This window comes from Hemiscyllium ocellatum, chromosome 42 (genome assembly GCF_020745735.1).
Source record: "Hemiscyllium ocellatum isolate sHemOce1 chromosome 42, sHemOce1.pat.X.cur, whole genome shotgun sequence".
In the NCBI taxonomy this organism is placed as follows: domain Eukaryota; kingdom Metazoa; phylum Chordata; class Chondrichthyes; order Orectolobiformes; family Hemiscylliidae; genus Hemiscyllium; species Hemiscyllium ocellatum.
Genome location: NC_083442.1, coordinates 36,265,448 through 36,290,736, shown reverse-complemented (window position 1 = coordinate 36,290,736; position 25,289 = coordinate 36,265,448). Strand labels below are relative to the sequence as shown.

At 42.4% G+C, this 25,289-nt stretch overlaps 1 protein-coding gene across 1 annotated transcript in view; it reads right to left on the bottom strand.

Moving 5' to 3' along the window:
* LOC132834727 (transient receptor potential cation channel subfamily M member 1-like) overlaps nt 1-25,289 on the bottom strand; it is a 78,466-nt gene that overhangs the window by 42,119 nt on the left and 11,058 nt on the right. The window contains exons 5-13 of the mRNA XM_060853691.1: nt 24,355-24,479; nt 23,668-23,839; nt 22,115-22,289; nt 19,525-19,648; nt 17,631-17,703; nt 13,717-13,817; nt 11,172-11,321; nt 10,955-11,089; nt 10,783-10,833 (exon numbers count right to left, since the gene is read on the bottom strand). Coding sequence (XP_060709674.1) covers nt 10,783-10,833; nt 10,955-11,089; nt 11,172-11,321; nt 13,717-13,817; nt 17,631-17,703; nt 19,525-19,648; nt 22,115-22,289; nt 23,668-23,839; nt 24,355-24,479 — 1,106 coding nt within the window. The remainder of the gene's footprint in view (nt 1-10,782; nt 10,834-10,954; nt 11,090-11,171; nt 11,322-13,716; nt 13,818-17,630; nt 17,704-19,524; nt 19,649-22,114; nt 22,290-23,667; nt 23,840-24,354; nt 24,480-25,289) is intronic.

Here is a 25,289-nt window from a genome sequence, read left to right as displayed (position 1 = left end):
GAGGGGCCAGCAGGAGGTCATTGTCCACATTGGAACCAATGACATTGGAAGGAAAAAGGTTGAGACTCTGAAGGGAGAGTTAGGTAGTAATATCTGGATTACTCCCAGTGCTACAAGCTAGTGAGGGCAAGAATAGGAGGATAGAGCAGATGAATGCATGGCTGAGGAGCTGGTGTATGGGGGAGGGATTCACATTTTTGGATCATTGGAATCTCTTTTGGGGTAGAAGTGACCTGTACAAGAAGGACAGATTGCACCTAAATTGGAAGGGGGCTAATATACTGGCAGGGAGATTTGCTGGAGCTGCTCGGGAAGATTTAAACTAGTAAGGTTGGGGGGGGGGGTGGACCCAGGAGATAATAAGGAAAGAGATTGACCTGAGACGCGTACAGCTGAGAACAGAAATTAGTCAAACAGTTAGGGCAGGTAGGGACAAGATAGGACTAATAAATTAAACTGCATATGAAGGCAGATGAACTCAGGGCATGGTTAGAAACATGGGACTGGGATATCATAGCAACTATGGAAATATGGCTCAGGGATGGGCAGGACTGGCAGCTTAATGTTCCAGGATACAAATGCTACAGGAAGGATAGAAAGGGAGGTAAGGGAGGAGGGGAAGTGGCATTTTTGATAAGGGATAGCATTACAGCTGTGCTGAGGGAGGATATTCCCAGAAATACGTCCAGGAAAGTTTATTGGGTGGAACTGAGAAATAAGAAAGGGATGATCACCTTATTGGGATTGTATTATAGACCCCCCAGTAGTCAGAGGGAAATTGAGAAACAAACTTGGAAGGAGATCTCAGCTATCTGTAAGAATAATAGGGTAGTTATGGTAGGGGATCTTAACTTTCCAAATATCGACTGGGTCTACCATAGTGTTAAAGATTTAGATGGAGAGGAATTTCTTAAGTGTGTACAAGACAATTTTCTGATTCAGTATGTGGATGTACCTACTAGAGAAGGTGCAAAACCTGACCTACTCTTGGGAAATAAGGCAGGGCAAGTGACTGAGGTGTCAGTGGGGGAGCACTTTGGGGCCAGTGACCATAATTCTATTAGTTTTAAAATAATGATGGAAAAGGATAGACCAGATCTAAAAGTTGAAGTTCTAAATTGGAGAAAGACCAATTTTGACGGTATTAGGCAAGAACTTTTGAAAGCTGATTGGAGGCAGATGTTCGCAGGTAAAGGGATGGCTAGAAAATGGGAAGCCTTCAGAAATGAGATAACAAGAATCCAGAGAAAGTATATTCCTGTCAGGGTGAAAGGGAAGGCTGCTAGGTATAGGGAATGCTGGATGACGAAAGAAATTGAGGGTTTGGTTAAAATGAAGGAAGCATATGTCAGGTATAGACGGGATAGATCGAGTGAATCCTTAGAAGAGTATAAAGAAAGTAGGAGTATACTTAAGAGGGAAATCAGGAGGGCAAAACAGGGACATGAGATAGCTTTGGCAAATAGAATTAAGGAGAATCCAAAGGGTTTTTACAAATATATTAAGGACAAAAGGGTAACTAGGGAGAGAATAGGGCCCCTCAAAGATCAGCAAGGCGGCCTTTGTGTGGAGCCACAGAAAATGGGGGAGATACTAAATGAATATTTTGCATTAGTATTTACTGTGGAAAAGGATATGGAAGATATAGACCAGTGACATCTTGCAAAATGTCCAGATTATAGAGGAGGAAGTGCTGGATGTCTTGAAATGGTTGAAAGTGGATAAATCCCCAGGACCTGATCAGGTGTACCCGAGAATTCTGTGGGAAGCTAGAGAAGTGATTGCTGGGCCTCTTGCTGAGATACTTGTATCATCGATAGTCACAGGTGAGGTGCCGGAAGACTGGAGGTTGGCAAATGTAGTGCCACTGTTTAAGAAGGGTGGTAAGGACAAGCCAGGGAACTATAGACCAGTGAGCCTGACCTCAGTGGTGGGCAAGTTGTTGGAGAGATTCCTGAGGGACAGGATGTAAATGTATTTGGAAAGGCAAGGACTGATTCGGGATAGTCAACATGGCTTTGTGTGTGGGAAACCATGTCTCACAAACTTGATTGAGTTTTTTGAAGAAGTAACAAAGAGGATTGATGAGGGCAGAACAGTAGATGTGATCTATATGGACTTCAGTAAGGCGTTCGACAAGGTTCCCCATGGGAGACTGATTAGCAAGGTTAGATCTCATGGACTACAGGGAGAACTAGCCATTTGGATACAGAACTGGCTCAAAGGTAGAAGACAGAGGGTGGTAGTGGAGGGTTGTTTTTCAAACTGGAGACCTGTGACCAGTGGAGTGCCACAAGGATCGGTGCTGGGCCCTCTACTTTTTGTCATTTACATAAATGATTTGGATGCGAACATAAGAGGTACAGTTAGTAAGTTTGCAGATGACACCAAAATTGGAGGTGAAGTGGACAGCAAAGAGGGTTACCTCAGATTACAACAGGATTTGGACCAGATGGGCCAATGGGCTGAGAAGTGGCAGATGGAGTTTAATTCAGATAAATGCGAAGTGCTGCAATTTGGGAAAGCAAATCCTAGCAGGACTTATACACTTAATGGTAAGGTTCTAGGGAGTGTTGCTGAACAAAGAGATCTTGGAGTGCAGGTTCATAGCTCCTTGAAAGTGGAGTTGCAGGTAGATAGGATAATGAAGAAGGCATTTGGTATGCTTTCCTTTATTGATCAGAGTATTGAATACAGGAGTTGGGAGGTCATGTTGCAGCTGTACAGGACATTGGTTAAGCCACTGTTGGAATTTTGCATGCAATTCTGGTCTCCTTCCTATCGGAAAGATGTTGTGAAACTTGAAAGGGTTCAGAAAAGATTTACAAGGATGTTGCCAGGGTTGGAGGATCTGAGCTACAAGGAGAGGCTGAACAGGCTGGGGCTGTTTTCCCTGGAGCATCAGAAGCTGAGGGGTGACCTTATAGAGGTTTGCAAAATTATGAGGGGCATGGATAGGATAAATAAACAAAGTGTTTTCCCTGGGGTTGGGGAGTCCAGAATTAGAGGGTATAGGTTTAGGGTGAGCAGGGAAAGATATAAAAGAGACCTAAGGGGCAACTTTTTCACGCAGAGGGTGGTACGTGTATGGAATGAAGATGTGGTGGAGGCTGATAAAATTGCAACATTCAAGAGGCATTTGGATGTGTGTGTGTGAATAGGAAGGGTTTGGAGGGATATGGGCCGGGTGCTGGCAGGTGGGACTAGATTGGGTTGGGATATCTGGTCAGCATGGACGGGTTGGACCAAAGGGTCTGTTTCCATGCTGTACATCTCTATGACTCTAACTTTGGATCACCAGAGAAGGCTAAAGAATTCTTTGACTCTTTTAAATAGACTGTGAGACTTAAACCGTATGGATAATGATCTTATTCCCCCCAACCCCCCACACCCCCGTTTACCCTTTTTTCCTTCGTTTTTGTTCATTACCTTCTCGGGGGGGGGCAGGGAGGGGGGCTTATTTGCTATTCACAATGTTATTTTTTTTAATAGGCCACGTGGCTTATTTGATTTGTATGGGAGGGGGGTTTGTTGTTTTGTCCTACCTCTTTTTTAGAGCGAGGTTCTTTTCTTCTGTCATCTTATTTAGTTTTCTAATAATTGCTGGGATTGTAACTTTGTAGTTTTATATATTTATGTCTTGTATTATTCTTGCTAAATGCACCTCGGTGTTGGTGTTGGTGGGGGGGGGGGTCACTCACTTTCAACTTTGGTTTTATAGAACACTCAAATTTGTCTATTCGATTTTATAATGCCTGGACTGAGGGCAGGGCACTAGTTAGGAGAGGTTACGATGGGGTTATTGACAGGTAGTTACGATCCCTGGGAGCAAGGGGGAAAATCTCCTTTCAAATGTGTTTTGTATTGTTTTCTTTACTTAGGAATAGTGTTGGTGTAAATGTCTTAAAGAATGTTTGCTTTTGTGAATTTTTCATGGTCTTTATTCAAGATGTTTTGGGTAGGTTTCTTCCTCGGGCTTGCCTAGACGATCATGACTAGCCATTCGCTTAAGTGGTACACCTGGAATATGAAGGGAAGTAATTCACCAATCAAAAGGAAGAAGATATTATCAAACCTTAAAAAAGAAAGGGTTGATATAGCTTTCTTATAGGAGATGCATAGATTTGACAAAGAGCACTTAAAATTACAACAGGGTGGATTTGACCAGGCTTTTTTCTCATCTTTAGTTCAAAAAGTAGGGGAGTAGTCATTCTCATTCTTAAGAACCTTCCTTTCAAAATCTTAAGTCAGATAAAAGATGAATCTGGATGGTATATACTAATTAAAGCCCTAATAAATGGAGAGGATATAGGATTTTGAATCTTTATTGCCCTCTGGCACACCCCTTCAAATTTGTAATGGAAGCGTTCTCCAAGTTGATGGCTTTTGGGGCACACTATACAATTATAGGAGGAGATTTTAACTGTACTATAGGCTCAGAGACAGATAGGATACCTAAGAGCACTATGGGTATATCTCTTAGATCTAGACAATTGGGGGATCTGAATAAGGAGCTATGGCAAGTAGATGTGTGGAGGTGCCTTCACCCCCAGGGCAGAGACTTTACTTTCTATTCTAATCCACACAAGTACCATACTAGAATTGATATGTTTTTTGCTCCTTCAACCCTTTTGAATTCCATATTGTCCTGCAAAATAGGTAATATAGCAATCTCTGATCATGCCGCAGTATATATGGAAGTTAAGACTACAGGCGATGGGACAGACCCCCAACTTTCTTAATGAAGGATAACAAATTTATGAAATATTTTTTCTCAGGAATTCAAAACCTTTTTGGAAACTAATTTAGGTACGGCCAGTAACCTGTCGACAATGTGGGAGACCATTAAGGCTTATACATGAGGTTTGATCATCTCATATTCTGTGACCTGGAAAAGACAAAAGGGAGAGCGACAGCGCCTGCTCAAGGCTCGCTTGAAGGCAGCTGAGACAGTGTATCTTAACAGGCCTTCCATTACTAAGTTACAAAGGGTCACAGCCCTTAAGGCAGCCTTGAATACCGCACTTACCCAAACAAACAGCAAAGAGGGAAATATTATTTGCAAAGCAAAGACTATATGAATATGGCGACAAGCCTGACAGATACCTAGCATATCTCACTAGGAAATAAAAGGCTCCTCAAACCAACATGTCCATTCGGGAAAGAGCTGGTACTCTGACTTGTGATCGTAATAGGATCAATACAGCCTTTAGAAAGTTCTATTTTGAATTGTATAAATCGCAGGACTGTGGGGATAGAACTAAGAAGATGGAGTCCTTCTTTAAAAACTTGGCCTTTCCGGATTTAACCTTGGAGCAGTCAATCCTGAATGCCCCCTCAAAAACCCAGGAAGTACTCGATGCAATTAGACAGCTTCAGAGTGGCAAAGTACGGGACCTGACGGATTTCAGGTTGAATTTTATAAAGATTTCATAGGGGAACTGGCTGGTCCACTTATAGACATATATAATTACTCACATAGTCAGGGCTGCCTCCCGCCTTTGTTGAGAGAAGCAAATATTTCTCTCATTCTTAAAAAAGGAAAGGCCCCAGAGGATTGCTCATCATATAGACCAATATCCTCGCTAAATGTAGATTTTAAAATCCTTTCTAAAACATTAGCATTAAGATTTAGAGGGTCTTACCATATATCATAAAAGAGGACCAGACGGGGTTTATCAAGGGCCATAGATCAACTAACAATATTAGAAGAGTCTTAATTACGATACAAGCCTGTCAACAGGGAAAAATACCGGGGTTAGTTGTCTCTCTGGCTGCAGAGAAGGCATTTGATTGGGTAGAGCGGTCATATCTTTTTTATACACTGGAAAGGTTCGGTGTCAGAGAGGTATTTTCTAAATGGGTCTCAATATTATCCAATGACCCCAAAGCAGCCGTGATTACCAATGGTTTGGGTTCGGATAGCTTCAGTGTGGGTAGGGACTGTCGTCAGGGATGTCCTCTCTCCCAGTTATTATTCACACTAATAATCGAACCACTAGCGGAAGCTATACGAACCGACTCTAACATAATGGCTCCAAGGTTGGTTCGGGTAAATATAAAATCACTCTCCAAGCAGATGATGTCTTCCTTTTCTTAAGTAGTTCTTTGATATCCATGCCCCGTTTAATTCAAATGATCAATCCATTTAGGATGTTCTCAGGCTATAAAATCAATTTTACGAAATCGGAGACCATGCTGTTGGGGGGTCTCGCCAGTATATCCAATTTATCAGACGGATCTTGCTTTCCCTTTCAGTGTTCACTGGAGGGTGTTCTATACTTAGGTTTTTTTTCACCCCAATATTTGGTCAGCTGTATAAAGTCAATTTTGTACACCTACTAGAGAAAATAAGGCAGGATCTTCAACACTGGGGAGATCTCCTAATATCCTGGTTAGGCAGAGTAGCTCTAGTTAAAATGAATGTTGTGGTTCTGTTCACCGAGCTGGGAATTTGTGTTGCAGATTTGTGTTCCTGGCTTCACAGGAGGCTCCCAAGCACTGAGGATGTCACCTAGACAGGGGACGAAACGTCTGCCACACAAATTCCCAGCTTGGCGAACAGAACCACAACAATGAGCACCCGAGCTACAAATCTTCTCCCAAGTTAAACTGAATATTCTGCCTCATCTCCTATATCCAATGAGAATGCTTTCTCTGATGTGGCTGAGACTGGTGTTGCGTAAACTACACAGCTGGCTTGGTTCCTTTATTTGGAATCATAGACAGCCCCTTATCAAATTAGAAACGCTGCAGCTTCCACAAGCAAGGGGAGGACTGGATTTTCCAGATTTTAGGAGGTATCAGTTGAGTTCTTTATTATGCTATATAGCTGACTGGGTCTCTTTTGGTTAGACATTGAGACTTCCCAAGCAAAGTGTCCCCTCATTAATCTTTTATTTTTAGATAAGATGAGAGCTATTATGGACCATTGCAAAAACCCTATTGTTCTAAATACAATTAAAGCCTGGAGGATAATGCAACAAGATGAGGATAACCTACAAAAAATCTCTCCTTATACTCCTATAGTGGGAGCATCTGGTTTTCAGCCAGGGCTAACAGATGCTACATTTAAAACCTGGAGGTCCAGAGGTATCTCTTGCTTAGGGGGCCTGTTCGATGGGGAGGTTATGATGTCTTTTGAGCAGCTGCACCAGTTGAACTGCCTAATGGAGACCTTTTTCGGTATTTCCAAATGCAAAATTATATACAGAAGAAGACCACATTATTAGACAGTCCTTACAAATTGGATGGGAGAGAAGAGTGCTGTGGCCAATGGGTCCACCCTCAGTCAGTACTCTTTATCACTCATTATATAACGAGATATCGAAAGACAGGAATTGGGGTTTGAAATCCCTCTAGAAACGTGGGAGGATATCTGGGAAAATACCAGAAAGATCTCTATTTGCAATAGAAGCCAAGCAATTCATACTCCATAGGGCTCATATAGCACCTGAATGACTGGCAAAATTTAGGGTAGGAACATCCCCAATGTGTCTTAAATGAAAACTAGAAATGGGCACTCTGACGCATTGTTTATGGACATGTCACAAGATCTGTAGATACTGGAACAGAGCAGCGAATGCTTTGACAGAGATCTTGGGAATGGTGATTAGATTGGAACCAGTATCTCTTCTCCTGGCTTTTCAGATTTGCCCTTCCTGGATGTGCATGGGAGGAAACTATTTTCCATGCTCTCTTTTTGTGCAAGGAAAAATATCTTAGTGAATTGGGTAGCTGAAGGCCCTCCAGGACTTTCGAAGTGGCACAGGTTAATCAGGAAACATACCCCCCCTTGACTTCCTCACAAATTTGGTCCACCAAAAAATTGAATTATTCTTAAAATATGGCAGCCCTTTCTGAACTATATCCACACAGATATTTCGGCCATATTGTCAAAGGCTTTTGTCTGGCTGTGGTAGTGGTTCTGGCTGGTCCGGGGGCCCCCTGAGGAGGAATCCTGTATAAATACGGGTTTCATTATGACTTGATGTTAATTCATTTTGAGAGTGTATTTAATTATTTAATTATCCCGTTATTTTTTGCTAGTAATGTAGAATATCCTACTTTATGTTTTGGTTGTTTGTAGGATAGATTAGTTGGGTTTTTTTTCCTTTTTTTGTCTTTTAGTTATTATTGATTTCTTTATATATATATATTTAATTGTATATTAGTGTTTATACTTGTTTGCATTACTTTGTAATTTTGAAAAAAAAGGTTAAAAATGTCCTTATTTTTTTCAATAAAAATACCTATTAAAATTTTTTTTAAAAACTTGGCGAGTCTACTCTTTTTGCAGGCATGGTGTTCCACGCCCCCTACTATTCTCTGAATAAAGAAACTACCTCTGACATCTGTCCTATATCTACCACCCCTCAATTTAAAGCTATGTTCCCTCGTGCTGGCCATGACCATCCGAAGAAAAAGGCTCTCACTGCCAACCTTATTGAACCCTCTGATTATCTTGTATGTCTCTTTTAAGGCACCTCTCAACCTTCTTCTCTCTAACAAAAACAGCCTCAAGTCCCTCAGCCTTTCCTCCTAAGACCTTCCCTCCATACCAGGCAACATCCTAGTAAATCTCCTCTGAACCCTTTCCAAAGCTTCCACATTCCTATAATGCAGTGACCACTGTACGCAATACTCCAAGAGTGGCCACACCAGAGCTGCAGCATGACCTCTTGGTTCTGAAACTCGATCTCTCTACCAACAAAAGCTAACACACTGTATGCCTTCTTAACAACCCTATCAACCTGGGTGGCAACTTTCAGGGATCTCTGCACTTGGACACAGAGATCTCCCTGTTCATCTACACTACCAAGAATCTTACCATTAGCCCAATATTCTTTATTGCTGTTGCTCCTTCCAAAGTGAATCACCTCACACTTGTCCACATTAAACACCATTTGCCACCTCTCAGCCCAGCTCAGCACCTTACCTCTGTCCCTCTGTAACCTGCAAAATCTTTCGCACTATCCACAACTCCACTGACCTTAATGTCATCTGAAAACTTACTAACCCATTCTTCTACGCCTTCATTCAGGTTATTTTTAAAAGTGACAAATAGCATTGGCCCCAAAACAGATCCTTGTGGTGCACCATCAGTAACTGAACTCCAGGATGAACATTTTCCATCAACCACCACCCTGTCTTCTTTGAGCTAGCCAATTTCTGATCCAAACTATTAAATCACCCTCGATCTCATGCCTCTTTATTTTTGGCAGTAGCCTATCATAGGGAACCTTATCAAACGTCTTACTGAAATCCATATGCACCATATCAACTGCTTTACCCTCATCCACCTGTTTGGTCACCCTCTCAAAGAACTCAATAAGGTTTGTGAGGCATGACCTATCCTGACTATCCCTAATTAAATTATTCCTTTCTAGATTATTATAAATCCTCTCTGTTATAACCTTTTCCAACACTTTACCCACAACCGAAGTAAGGCTCACTGGCCTATAATTACCAGGGTGGTATCTACTCCCCTTCTTGAACAAGGGAACAACATTTGCTATCCTCCAGTCTTCTGGCAGATAAGCAATACTAATCCCCAGTCACACTTCTTCTTCCTTAGGCAGCTCAGGAAATTTGGCATTTAGATACACCATAGAAAGCATACAGTCTGGGTGAACAAAGTTTTTCACTGTACTCAGATACAGGTGACAATAAATTAGTCAGTCAGGAAATGGCAGTAAACGCACGATCAAATCCAGATACTTCACCTTTGCACTAACTCTCCACCAATTACAAGCTAGTGTTCTGTGCAATGTCTGCTGGGAACTGACCAATAAAATAGATTCTCCCATTTCCTCTCCTAACAGCTAAGTTGACCACTGCCAATGTGACCCTTAACGAACCCCTCCCTGCAGTTCCACTAACACCTCCTTTAAACTATTCTCTGTCCCTCAATACACCAAACAACAGCCCCTTCCCTCACCAATACCCCTTACCCACCCCCACCTTGTCTAATCCAAGGAACTGTCCCTTCCCCAACTGCACTCCTGTCCACACACTACAAGACCACTTCCCCAAATCCGCACTCAGTGACTCCTCTGACAGTTTCTCCAACAATTCATTCTCTCTCCAGATGTGTATCTGATCTTCTCAATCCCACGTTGTTTAAATGTCTTTGCTTTTTTTTATTTCAAAAATATACCTTATTCATAAAAAGTCTTTCTATAAAAGATTAGTTACTACAGCAGTTCAGTTCTGTGTAGTCTTTGTATATAGAGAACTAAACAAACATTGAAGTTTCATTTTCGACAGCTCTAACAAACCTGAAGGCATTTCTTAATTATGCAAGATACTATTTACATATATTGGAACCACCAAAAAAGTCCAATAACTGAACTGGCCCCCATTGTACTTTGGCAGAAAGACCTTATATGGTCTCTCCCCACTGCGCCTTGGTGGCAGCTGCCCTAAGCTTTCATGCGTCCCTCAGTAAATAATCCTGGACCTTAGAATGTGCCAGTCTGCAACACTTGGTCAAGGCCAACTCCTTGCTCTGGAAGACCAAGGGGATTTGGGTGGACCAAAGAGCATCGTTCACAGAGGTGATGGTCCTCCAGGCGCAGTTAATCTTCATCTCAGTATACCGATAATAGATCTTGAAAGTCAGTTCACCAAGTTCTTCTCAGTTTGACTCCTGACACTGTTTTACTCTGACCCTCTGATCCCTCTCCTGGTCACTGATATTTAATTCATGGTGTCTGTTCATGTTGAGAGAAATCTGTCACATAATTAGAGGTGTCCAGTGTGAATTGCAGCTGTTCTTACCTTTTTGACATCTCTGACCAGGTAGTGCAGAGTGTTGGGAGGGCCCAGCCTCTGGAAAAAAAACATGAAGTCATTACTTAGTCCTGTTTCAGTGGTTACCCCAGCCCCCTCCCCCACCTCAGTCCAACCATCTTACTCAGCCAATCTCTGTTGAGGGATGATGCTAACTCACCGTGTTGTAAAGCTCCTCTAATCGAGGGATGGTCAGGAAATTGTGGATATTTACTCCATTTTCAATCAACAGCTTCACAAAGTCAACACGGTCCAGAACCAGTGCATCAATCATGGCCTGTTCCAGTGAGTTCACCTGCAGCACCAGCACAGAGCAGTCAGTACACGGTCATATCAGCAGCTGTGAGGCAGGAATGCTACAACAGCTGGATTCTCACCCAGTTCAGCAGCTCCAACTTCCGTGGGTCACTCTCCTCTTTCACTTCATCCTTTCCTTTCCTCTTCCCTTTTCCCTTTACTTTAGTTGGCCGCTGTTTTACAGATTTTTTCACTTCCTGAGGGGCGGACTCAGACCTGCTGCCCATTGGCTGAAAACAGAACAAGACCAGGATGTTGGCTGTGAAACAGAGACAGTTTACATACGATAGGATTTAACCAGCACTTCATGTCAATCCATCAAACCCATCCAGTTGTTACCTCGTAGAATTAGAAAGAATAAATTATTCAAACATTGGCCTCATCTCCAGTCAGGTTTTTAAAAGGAGTCAGCAGTAAGCACAAGGTCAAATCCAGACACCAAGGGTCACCAGACACTAAACCCTAGCCCTAACTCTCCACAAATTACAACCCAGAGTTCTGCAATGTCTGCTAGCCCTGACCAGTAAAATGAGTCTATTTTCCAGCTAATTCCCCTGTTTCCTCTCCTGGAAGTAACATCTAGGTTGACCACTGCCAATGTGACCCTCATCCTAACCCCTCCCTGCAGTTCCACTGATACCTTCACTGCACTATTCTCTGTCCCCTGAATGCACTGAACAGCAGCCCCTTCCGTCACCAAGACCCCTCACCCACCCACACCTTGATTCCCCACCTTGTTTACCCCATGGAACTGTCCTAACGGCACTGCCCTACTTGAGCCCATTATCTAAAGCAAGACATACTGACATTGGAGGCAGTTCAGAGAAGGTTCATTAGACTGAGACCAGACATGGAAGAACTATCTTAAAAATGTTGAGAAAATTGTGCCTGTACTCATTGGATTAAAGAAGAAGAGGAAACTTTATTGAAACATGCAAGATTCTTACAGGGTAGATGTGGAGAGATTGTTTCCCCTTTTGAGAGAGTTTAAGAACAATCGACATCATCTCAGAATAAGGAAGAAAGCCATGTGGAAGAATGTTCTCTTAGAGGGTAATGAATCTGAAACTCTTTACTGCAAAGGGCTGTAGAAACAGGATTGTTAAGTCTATTTAAGGCTCAGACAGATGGACTTTAATCTATAAGGGATTCAAGAGTTACAGAGAAAAAGCAGGAAAGTGGAGCTCAGAATTATCAGATCAGCAATGATCTCAGTGATCAGTAGAGCAGACATGATGGGTTGAATAGCCTACATCTGCTCCAACATCTAATGGCCGGTGGAATGAAAAAGAGGAACAAATTTGTAAGGAAATTATACAAAGTTGCAAAAATTAAATGATAAAACAGTCATAATGGGGGGGGGGGGCGTTAATTATCCAAATCTAGCTTGGGATAGTGGTAGTGTAAACGGAAGAGAGTGGCAACAATTCCCAGAGTGTTTCAGGAGAATTCTGCATCTAGGCAATATGTGTCAAGTCTGACAGAAAAGGAAACACTGCTGCACTGGATCTTGGGAACAAGGAAGGCTAAGTGGATTCAGTGTCAGTCAAGGAATATTTAGGGAACAGTGATCATCTATCACAAGGTTTAGATTGAATATAAAAAAAGGACAAAACAAAAACAGAGTTAGCTGTGAGGAAAGCCAATTTCACTGGGGGTAAAAATGGATCCAAACCAAATAAACTGGGGTTAAACAAAAACAGAAATCACTGGAGAACATTCAGTAGGTCTAACAGCATTTGTGGGAAGAAAGCAGGGTCAAGATTTTGAGTCCAGTGACTTCAGAACTATTGGTCATTAGGAAAAGCCAGTATTTATGCTGAAACTGAAGTGGGAGAGGCAGAGGAAGAATTGAACAGATAGGAGGAGATGGAGCCAGGAGAGAAAGAGAGATACGGAAGGGGCAGGTAAACAAGAAGATATTGAAGACCAAGCTAGGACAGAAAGAAAACTTAATAAGAGATAGTAAGAGCTAAAAATGAGAAAATGGGTTCACTGTGCTAAATGCTGTCCTGTCCTGCTATCCATTATCTCCTTGGTTGTCTACAATAGCAGAGGTATTTATAATAATTTTTCAGTCTTAGACTCAAGGCTGGTGCCAGGCAACTGAATAATTGTGGATTAGTGGTGCTGGAAGAGCACAGCAGTTCAGGCAGCATCCTACGAGCAGCGAAATCGACGTTTCGGGCAAAAGCCCTTCATCAGGAATAATGAAGGGCTTTTGCCCGAAACGTCAATTTCGCCGCTCGTTGGATGCTGCCTGAACTGCTGTGCTCTTCCAGCACCACTAATCCAGAATCTGGTTTCCAGCATCTGCAGTCATTGTTTTTACCTAGCTGAATAATTGTGAACTGTTACATCCTTGTTCAAAAAAGGGGACAAAGATAAGCTTAGCAACTATATTTTTATATTTTACTCTTCCTGCATCAAAAGTTCTATCAGAAATCCCACATACACATCCCATCCAACACCTGTCCTATCCCATTCCAGGATATAGCCAGATTATCACACAGCTGTGGCTACCTTCCTTACATTCCACAGAACTGCATCGTTTTCTCAGATAGCTATGTGAATCTGTCAATGCCCCAAAATCCGTAACAGAAATACAAATGAAAGGAATTGTACCGGCCAATGATTCCCAAAGACAAAAATTTGATTCCGGGCAATATCCACCCTATTCCAGGCCATTGCTAGACTCAGTTGGTCTGGGGCTGATGCATTTGTACCTGGAATGGAAGAAAGACAAGGCGTGAATCAGAATAGGAAAGCCTGGCAGGGTAGCTTGTTGTTAGTTCAGTAATCACAATCTGATAACAAATGATTCGAGTTCATAACTGTGGTTACAAGTATGATATTTATGAGATGATTATTTTTTGGGGCTGTGTCTTTAAACTTATAGTGGAGACATGTTAAAAATCACAACATTAGGTTATTGTCCAACAGGTTTATTTGGAAGTACTAGCTTTCAGAGCGCTGCTCCTTCATCAGGTAGCTAGTGCGGCAGGATCATAGGACTCAGAATTTATAGTAAAAGGTCAGAGTGTCTTACAACTGATGCGAAGTATTGAACAAACCGAGATTGCTGTTAAATCTTTAATCACTTAGAATGCGTTGCAGGTTTCAATTCATTAATGTGTAAATCCCAGAACTTCTTTCAAGTCACATTCCCGAGATAACTAAGGTTTAAACTTTAAACTTAAATGTTAAGTTATCTCTGGAATGTGACTTGAAAGAACTTCTGGGATTTACATATTAATGAATTAAAATCTGCAATCCCATTCTAATTGATTAAAGTCTTAACAGCAATCTCGGTTTGTTCAATACTTCGCATCAGTTGTATGACACTTTGATCTTTTACTATAAATTCTGTGTCTATGATCCTGCCGCACTAGCTACCTGACAAAGGAGCAGCGCTCTGAAAGCTTGTACTTCCAAATAATCATGTTGGGCCATAACCTGATGTTGTGTGATGTTTACCTTTAAACTTAGGGTAAAATAAAAGAGGTTTTTTTGACCTGTTCTGAAGTCTGACTGATAGGATGTTTGCATGACACAGTGATAAAGATTAAAAGGAGGCCCAGACTGTTCTGCTGGGAACAAGGTGCATGGTGTACACCTGGGGAAAACCCAGTATTGGTGCTGGTCAAACCAGTAGTTTCCAAAGCCCCAGGAAGGAGTTGAGAATATGGAAAAAGATCTCTTCTTCATTGTCCATGTAAGTTCTAAAATAGAAACAAAACAGAAATTGCTGGAAAAATTCAGCAGGTCTGACAACAGATTGTGGAGAGAAAATAGAGTTAATGTTTCAAGATCCAGTGACCCTTCTTTTCATACTTTCAATACTTTTCATTGTATCTCACTACACGTGACAATAATAACTCAAATCTAATCTAAACTTCAGAACACTTTTGTTTCTGATTTCTAGCATTTGCATTTTTTTTGTTTTGAATTCCAAGATCGACTTGGGCCCTAAATTTTTTTTGATCAGTTTTAGTATTTGGATACAAAGCCCATGTAATTCCTGTTACAATAGCACTTAACTTTGAGAGGAGAAAGTTTCTAAGATATTCCTGAAACTCACACACCTAGTCTTCATCAAGCAGCTCGATGTCAAAAACATTAAAAAAATGTTCACTATGAAGGAATGTACTGAGACCTCACGCTTGGATTAAAAACAAGGAAAACTCATAAAATGAGACTCGAAACTTTGCCTAAAGGGAGGAAAGTTTGTCGTTTTTGTGTTAAAAGTAAAATGGGCTTGTGGGTTGGGAGATGGAGATCAATTTCAGACTGTAAAGTTGCTTATAAAAGTAGCCTTTAGTCAATAGTCCTTTTAATTACTCTAAAGTCTAAAAATGTAAAATCTTGGGTGGAAACCCAATAATTCCTGAAGACCATGTGAAATCTTGTTGTGCTGCCTTTTCAGCTATTACCTGAAGGTTCAAATTTATTTTTTAAACATTATTCCTCTCTACGATACCATAAACTGTTTAACAAATCTCACTTCCCTTGGTATCTTAAAAACTCACATTTTCCCATGTTCACTAATTGCTCCCAGTGCATTTAATGCACGATGGTACTGAGAGTAAATTACAAGTAAATTCCAAAAACACAGATGGGCTATGAAAGAAAATTGAACCAGCCCTTTTGGGATTTATTTATTTATTAGGATATAATAAGCATTTCATCAGGAGATTGGGGGAGAGGATGCATGAGAACAATTCTAATGACATTGATTTTAACACAGTTGAAGATAACAACAGGAGGAAATTCAGCAGAAGTTGAGAGTAAGACGTTCAACAAGGTTCCCCATGGTAGACTGGTTAGCAAGGTTAGATCTCATGGAATACATAGAGAACTAGCCAATTGGATACAGAACTGACTCGAAGGTAGAAGGAAGAGGGTGGTGGTTGAGGGTTGCTTTTCAGACTGGAGGCCACAGGCACACCAGTGATGTGCCACAAGGATTGGTGCTGGATCCATTGTTTTTTGTCATTTATATAAACAATTTGGATGTGAACGTAAGAGGTATAGTTAGTAAGTTTGCAGATGACACCAAAATTGGAGGTATAGTGAGAGCAAAGAAGGTTACCTCAGAGTACAATAGGATCTTGATCAGATGGGCTAATGTGCTAAGGAATGGCAGATGGAGCTTAATTTAGATAAATGTGAGGAAATCAGAGCAGGACTAATACACCGAATGGTAAGATCCTGGGGAATGTTGCTGAACAAAGAAACCTTGGAGTGCAGGTTCATAGTTCCTTGAAAGTGGAGTCACATGTAGATTGGATGGCGAAGAAGGCATTTAGTATGCTTTCCTTTATTGGTCAGAGCATTGACTACAGGAGTTGGGAGGTCATGTTGCGGCAATGCAGGACATTGGTTAGGCCACCTTTGAAATATTGTGTGCAATTCTGGTCTCCCTCCTACAGGAAGGATGTTGTGAAACTTGAAAGGGTTCAGAAAAGATTTGCAAGGATGTTGCCAGGGTGGGAGGATGTAAGCTATAGGAAGAGACTGAATAGGTTGGGCTGTTTTCCCTGGAGTGTTGGAGGCTGAGGGGTGACCTTATAGAGGTTTAAAATAATGAGGGGCATGGATAGGATAAATAGACAAGGTTCTGGATTAGTGGTGCTGGAAGAGCACAGCAGTTCAGGCAGCATCCAAATTACAGCGAAATCGACATTTCGGGCTGATGAAGGGCTTTTGCCCGAAATGTCGATTTCGCTGCACTTTGGACGCTGCCTGAACTGCTGTGCTCTTCCAGCACCACTAATCCAGAATCTGGTTTCCAGCATCTGCAGTCATTGTTTTTTCCTAAATATTTTCCCTGGGGCGGGGGAGTCCAGAATTAAGGGGCATAAGTTTAGGGTGAGAGGGGAAAGATATAAAAGGGACCTAAGGGGCAACTTTTTCATGCAGAGAGTCGTGCATGTATGGAATAAGTTGCCAGAGAAAGTGGTGGAGGCTGGTATAAGTACAACTTTTAAAAGGCATCTGGATGTGTATATGAATAGGAAGGATTAGAGGGATATGAGTCAAGTGCTGGCAAATGGGATGAGATTGGGTTGGGATATCTGGTCAGCATGGATGAGTTGGACCAAATGGTCTGTTTCCATGCTGTACATCTTTATAACTCAATGAGAAGCTGGTGGGATAGGGAGCACTGTCATTGGGTGAGGTATCCTGGGGTTCATTTAAATTCTCTGGGGACATGGGTTTGAATCCCATCATGGAAAAGAAATTTAAAGTCAATGCAATCTGAAATTGAAATCTAGTCTAAGTCATAGTGACCACGAAACCATCAACTGTTCAAAAAATTCATGAATAGTTCACCAATGCCTTCTGAAATGGTACTTTTCTTTAGAGAAGGAAATCTATTGTTTTTATCTGCCCTGACCTACGTAACACCAGACCCACAGAAATGTGGTTGACTCTTCACTTGTCTCTGAAACGGCCAAGTCAGTTCAAAGACATTGGGCAACAAATTTCGGCAATTTCCACATCCTATGAGAAAATACCTAAATAAATCGTCTTACCTTTTAGCAGTGCCATTAGGATAGCAAGATCAATATCCTGCTGTCCTTCGGAACCCATTCGAAAAACTGTGATCTGTCGGAGAGAAAAGTCAAAACTGGAGTGACAGGTTAAAGACTCAATAAATTCAGGGATAAACCAATGAATATTTTCTTTTCAGGTTCTGTCCCTGAAGAGAGGTCTGACCCACAATGCCGTGATCTTCATCACAGGGAGGACATAGAGACGCTCCCAAACCGACACCAGCCACTGAGTCTAGATTAGACTGGTGGTGCTGGAAGGGCACAGCAGCTCAGGCAGCATCCGAGGAACAGGAAAATCGACATTTCGGGCAAAAGCCCTTCATCAGGAATAGAGAGGCCTATTACCTACCCAGCCACTGAGCTAACTGGAGCCGTAAACGACCGGAGTCTATGTGGTGACACTTCCATCATGTTAGCCTGGAGGTATCGATAATGACAGTAGAAGGTCCGATTATTTTCCATCCAGTGTCTGACTAGCAATCTCTTCCATTCCTGGTGCCTGACATTGATGTACGTTGGAAGGATTTACAAGTTGCTCCTCCACCTTTTTGTCTGAGTTATTCATTAAGCCCTGGAGTGGGACTTAAACCTGGAGTTCCTGGCTCAGAAGCGGGAACACTACCTACTGCACCACAGGACCTACAGACCATTCAGGTATAACACACTTTTCCTCAACGCAAATTCATTCTAACCTGATTGACGAATCGGGGACACTATTTGTAAAGTGCAAACTTTTAAAACGTGTGTTGGCTGTAATACGATTACATCGCCAACACTTTAAGTGCTGTTTCTAAAGCATGGTTTTTCTATAACTCGGGGTTGTACAAGAATGCTAACATCATGTTATCGAAGAATTGACTGTACGTCTGAGATAACAAAAACCCATGGTTAAGCTAAATGGATTGATAAAAACCTAAAAATTGAACCATTTGTGTATCACTAATGGAAGGGTCAGCTGCTGAGTTGTTGCCTACCTAGTAGAATACAATGCTAGTGACCCTTGTTTCCATTTTTGAAATTCTCCCTTGAAAAGCTTTTATAGGGACCATCTGCCTACCGTCTGCCTCACTCAGCTTCAGCCCAGACATGAACAGCAGGTTGGTCGATCACAGCGTACCTCATGACAAGAGACATAGGAGGTGGGAGCAGGAGTATGCCAGGTGAAAGTGAGGACTGCAGATGCTGGAGATCAGAGTCAAGATTAGAATGGTGCTGGAAAAGCACAGCAGGTCAAGCAACATCCAAGGAGCGGGAAAATCGACGTTTTGGGCGAAAGCCCTTTCTGCTCCTCGGATGCTGCCTGACCTGCTGTGCTTTTCCAGCACCACTCTAATCTTGACTCTGATCTCCAATATCTGCAGTCCTCACTTTCACCTAGTTGATTTTAATCTTACTGCGAATCCTCTTGCAAGGATGCCTACATTGAAGAAGTTCTCCTCCTCTCTCTACCAGGAGTATGCCATTCAGCCCTTTGAGTCTGCTGACCGTGGCTGATCAGCCAAAGGAGTATTCTGTTCCCAGTTTCATCCCATACCCTTTGATCCCTTTAGCTCTAAAGATTTCATATACACTGTATCCAAAACACTCAATATTTTGGTCTCAAACACTTAGTGTGACAGAGAATACCAAATTAACTCACCAGATCAGCATTTACACACTCACTCAATTGCCCAGCATTTATACACTTCATCAACAGCCCAGTGTTTACACATTGACTCAATAGATCAGTGTTTAAAGATGGACTCAACAGGCAAATCTTTCCATGACAAATCAAAAACAATGAAAGCCAAATGTAAAATAAATGTAAAATATACAAAATAAGAAATTCACTGTGTGCTGAATAAATGTTCTCTATGCCCATGTTGATGCTCACCAATGCTTTCTTCTTCATACACTCCATGATGCTGACAAACAGTTGCTGTGACTGATGGCGATTGTAGTTGAAGGTTTTCTGAACGGTGACCATGAGCTGATCTCGCACTGACTCACTGATTATTCTGCACAGAGCAAGTGGAAATGAAAGACCTGAGAGTGACTCATTTGTGAGTCAAAAACGTTCATTTACATAGCACCTTTAACAAGTAATATCTCCCTAGGGGTGTTATCAAACACAATTTGATAGAGTATCATGAGGTGACGAGAAGCTTGCCAACATGCCGGGTTTAAGAAGCATCTTAAAGGAATGAGGTGAGATAAAGCAGGAATCCCAGAGGCAAGGAGATTAGGCAGGCCTGAGGTCAGAACTACTAGAGGAGGACCAGGTTTGGAGTGTGCAGCAACCTGCGAAGGTCGTCAGGCTGGAGGAAGTGACAGAGATAGGGAGGAGTGTAGAGACTGAAAGAAGTTATAGAGATAGGGAGGGGTGTTGGAGCTGGGGGCAGTGACAGAGATAGGGAGGAGTGTAGAGACTGAAAGAGGTTATAGAGATAGGGAGGGGTGTTGGAGCTGGGGGCAGTGACAGAGATAGGGAGGGGTGTAGCAGCTGAAGGAGATTACTGAGATAGGAAGGGGATGTAGGGCCAGGAGGAGATGACAGAGGTAGGGAGGGGTGGATGTAAGTTTGCTCACTGAGCTGGAAGGTTCGTTTTCAGACGTTTCATTACCATATGAGGTAACATCATCAGTGAGAGTCCGGTGAAGCACTGATGTTAGTGACTTGCTTTCTATTTATGTATTTCGGTTTCCTTGGGTTGGTGATGTCATTTCCTGTTCTTTTTCTCCAAAGGTGGTAAATGGAGTCCAAGTGGATGTGTTTGTCGATAGAGTTTCAGTTGGAATGCCATGCTGCAAGGAATTCTCGTGGATGTCTCTGTTTAGCTTGTCCTAGGGTATATATGTTGTCCCAGTTGCAGTGGTGTCCTTCCTCATCCTATATAAGGATACTAGTGAGAGAGGGTCATGTCTTTTTGTGGCTAGTTGATGTTCATGTATCCTGGTGGCTAGTTTTCTGCCTGTTTGTCCAATGTAGCATTTGTTACAATTCTTGCAAGGTACTTCGTAAATGACATTAGTTTTGCTTGTTGTCTGCATAGGATCTTTCAAGTTCATTCGCTGCTGTTTTAGTGTGTTGGTGGGTTTGTGGGCTACCATGATGCCAAGGGATCTGAGTATTTGGCAGTCATTTCTGAGATGCCTTTGATGTAGGGGAGAGTGGCTGGGGGTTCTAGATGCATTTTGTCTGTTTGTTTGTGTTTGTTGTTGAGAATTGGTGGATTGTGTTCACTGGGTACCCATTCTTTTTGAATACGCTGTATAGGTGATTTTTCTCTGCTCTTCCTCTGTGCTGCAGTGTGTGGTGGCTCGTTGAAATAATGTGCTAATGCAGCTTCATTTGTGGATGTTGGGATGATTGCTTCTGTCGTTCAGTATTTGGTCTGTACGTGTTGTTTTCCTGTAGACGCTGGTTTGAAGTTCCCCATTGACTATTCATTCTACTGTGACATCTAGGAGTGGCAGTTTGTTGTTGTTTTCCTCCTCTGTTGTGAATTTTATGCCAGTAAGGCTATTATTGATGGTCTTGAAGGTATCTGGTCAGAACTACCAGAGGAGGACTGGGTTTGGAGTGTGCAGCCATCTCAGAAGGTCATCAGGTTAGAGGAGGTGATAGAGATAAGGAGGTACAGGGGCTGGAAGAAGTAATATAGGTAGGTAGGAGTGTAGATACTGGAGGAGATGACAGAGATAGTGAGGGCTGTGTAGGAGATGAAGTAGGTGACAGATAGGGAGTTATAATTTGGAGAGGCCGGTGTTGGACTGGGGTTTACAAAGTTAAAAATCACATAACACCAGGTTATAGTCCAACAGGTTTATTTTGGAGCGCTGCTCCTTCATCACAACCAGTATTCTCCACAACCACCTGATGAAGGAGCAGCGCTCCAATAGCTAGTGCTTCCAAATAAACCTGTTGGATTATAATCTGGTGTGTGATTTTTAACTTTGTACAGATAGGAAGGGCTGTGTAGGGGATGGAGTAGGTGACAGAGATAGGGAGGAGTATAGAGACTGGAGGAGGTTCCAGAGTTGGGAAGGGTTTGGCGCTGAATGAGGTTGCAGAGATTGGGAGGGTCGAACTAGTGATTTAAAAAGGAATGGGATTCAAAAATTGAAGTGCTGTCAGACTGGGTGCCTATGCAAATCAGCAAGCACCTGGGTAATGTGTGAACAAACGTGGAGTGAGCTAGGGCTGGGACAGCAGAGTTTTCAATGAGATCAAGCTGCTCTAAGAGAGAAGCTGTGCTGCAATGGCATATGCTGACTTGCAAATTCATATTTTTCTCAAATTCAGATCAAAATATAAATCAATGTAAGTGTGAACAAGTAAAGGGCTTTGTAAGATCATCAGATGCTAAAATGTTGTCATACTCTTGCGTTGTTCAGGTGACACAGTCTCACACAGTTATGGGTTGGATAGTACTGGGTTGCTATGGACATACTGTCAAGCTGTAAGTGAGTTAAAGTCATACCCTCCTTCTGCTGAGTACTTGTGCGCAAATGCCAGGATGTCAGAAGCTCTTCCACTACCATCACAGACCACCACCGGGACAGGAGGGTCCTCACGGAGACTCTCCAGGACAATCGATATCACATTGGGACCACCTTCCACGATCAAACACACCACTGGTACTCCCTGGCCAAGCCCTAGGCACAAAACAGAAAAGTCAGGAAAACTCAAACCAAAAGCACACAGTCCCACCTTTGCAAAAATTCAAGTCAATAAGTTCAGAGATAACAATATCCTGACTTGGTAGTGAGAGAGGTCACAGACTGAATACCACAATCTTTAATCAAGGCTCCATATGTAACCAGGACAAATACCATGCAACTCTCTAACAACTATTTGCTATAAGGGAATTTGATCTCAAGAGTGATGTTGTTCACAACAGGACTGGGTCTACAGGACAAAATGAAGATCCCAAAGTTAATTTCAGGCAGCAGACCACCTACATAAGTCATGTGGTCATGGGAAAATTTCTGAAGTTGGATTTGGCATGTATTCACAGACAGTTAAATGAATGTGCTGTCCCTGTCTTGTGAGTGTTTGGTGGGAACAGAGTAGAGAGTGTGTTACATTTACCTTTCCCATGCTGTCCCTTCCTGATAAAGACCTTATATTCGAAGTATTGATTTTCCTGCTCCTCGGATGTTGCCTGACTGGCTGTGCTTTTCTACCATCACACGCTCGACCCAGGGTGTCCCTGTGCTGGGAGTGATTGATGGGGGACAGTGTAGAGAGAGCTTTGCTTTGTACTTAACTGTGTGCTGTCCTGGTTCTGGCAGTATAAAGAGGGCTTTACTTTCAGTTTAAAAGAGCAGAGAAAGCTTTATGTTGTAACTAAACCTGTGTCATCCCTGTCCAGAGAGTGTTTGATGGGAACGATGCATTTTACTTTCAGTTTAAATGAGTACACAGAACTTCCAAGTTTACTTTCTGTTTAAAAGAGTACAGGGAGCTATACTCTGTATCTAATCCTGTGCTGTCCCTGTCCTGGAAGTGTTTGATGGGAGACAGTGTAGATGGAGCTTTACACTGTATCTAACTTGTTGTGGAGGTGGAATGCTATGTTGGTGGGATTAGAAAGGTGAAACTGTCAAACTGGAATAGTTCTATTAACTTATAGAAAAGGTAAAATGTATTGAATTTTCAGAATGATCATTGATCCTCGCTGTCAATTCTTGTAAAGTTGACATTCATTCCCTTTCCCAAAGAGAAACTGTGTGGATCTAAATTCCCTAAAGAAACATTATCATGAGCAACCAAAGAATCTCCAAACTTCAGGTCTATTGCTTGTCTTATCAACTCTCGCTCACAAAAGTTCAATAAAACTGAAAAGTATAGAAGTGACCTGGTGACAATTGAGTGATCCTTTGTCCTCCTCGCCTTATGAATATTCCCAGGCACAGGATGAAAAAGGGAAACTCACTGGCCACAGGGACTTGGCAAACTTCTTTTAATGTTAGCGACGAGCTGACTCGCAGTGCACACGCTGGGTACACCTTGTGCTGAAAATTTCCTTACGTGTGTTGATTTTCTGCAGGGAAATATGTTTCTCCAGTTGTCGCCGGAGTCTAACCTCAGCTCCATACTTGCCCAGGCTGCCATTATCAGCCAGGATGAAGTGAGTGTGGGTGTTGCTTAGCACAGTCAGTTTACTTAGAGGGTTTGACATTGTTTGATAGGGTTTGGTAACCTGGGAAAAAAAAACAGCAAAATATTAGTGATCTGTCCCCCTCCCCCAACTCTCAGTGACCTCCCCCCTTCCCCTGACCCTCAGTGACCTCTGCCCCTTTACTTTCAGTTGATACCCCTGATCCTCAGTGACCTTTCTCTCCTCTGACCCTGTGACATCCCCCTCTCCTGACCCTCAGTGACCTTCTCCTCTTCCTAACCCTCACTGACATTACCGCTCTCCCTGACCTTTGGTGTTTTGTCCAATCACAGATTATTGGTGCCCGGCCCCACTACACTCAACACTAACATACCCATCCCAGAAGGTAAAGCTGACACTGGAGCTCTCACTGGAATCAGAAACTGTCTCAAAGAAAACATCCCATTATTACCTGGAGAGAAATCAACTCAAAGGGACCATGACCTTCTTGAGTTTGGTTCCCTGGCCTTCAAGTCAGGTACATCCTACCTTTTGGGAATTTGCACAATTTGAGAAGTTTCTGATCTGAGGAAACAATTACTGCTTTTAATACTCACATCTTTCCCAATTAAATCCATTCTGTTCTCTACAATGCCCCAGGGAGCAAATCCAATTGCATAGATCCTTCCACGCGATTTGGAAGAATGATCTTTCAAGGCATCTCCTACATGACGGATCACACCTTCAAATCAACAAGAAGTAATTGTCAGCCCCAGCAGTGTTACAGACCACTTGTCCTGGGGAATGGGGGAATTTGTTGGGACAGTACGACGGGGCTAGGATATGGTGAGTGTGCAATGAATCTACAGGGAAGCATGTCGGGCAGATGGTGGGGAAATTGGGAGGATTGGAGTTTGGGTGGCAAAGTTTGGAATACAGGCAGAAGTGAGGATACATGCAGAAGTGGGGGAGGGGGCAGGATGCAGGTGGAGATGTGGGAGATACAGACTGAGGTGGGGAAGGGATACAGGTTGAGGTGGGGACACAGGCCAAGATTGGGTTACAGGCAGAGGTGGGGAATGGTAATCGTATATTGTTTGTGTTTAATTGTATGAGGAGAGTACACATTAATCTGAGCGTCACTACATTCTGTAACTGTACTTTTTGTAACGTGTAACTCTGTAGATAATAATTTCTGAAAATATGTAAAGATTAACTCCAATGCTATGCATCATTGCCCGGCTTTTAGGTGTGACAGAGGTATGAGCTAAATTCCAAAGAACAAGCAGGAATAAAAGGTGAAATAAGTTCAAGGAAAATCTTTAATTCCGATTTAACATCAGGCTACACCCTAGTCCCATGGTAGCTGCCCTGCTCCGGGCCACAGATGGGAATGTGGAGTGGTATCTTCCAGATCACCTTTGCCAAATTGATTTGCCCAGTCTATTTGAAAGTTAAAACTCCTCATGACTTTTTTTAAAAGTACCAATTATTTGGATAATGTTCTGTTTAATTGTTTAATGGCTATTACGGGGCCTTTTGTCTCTTGTCA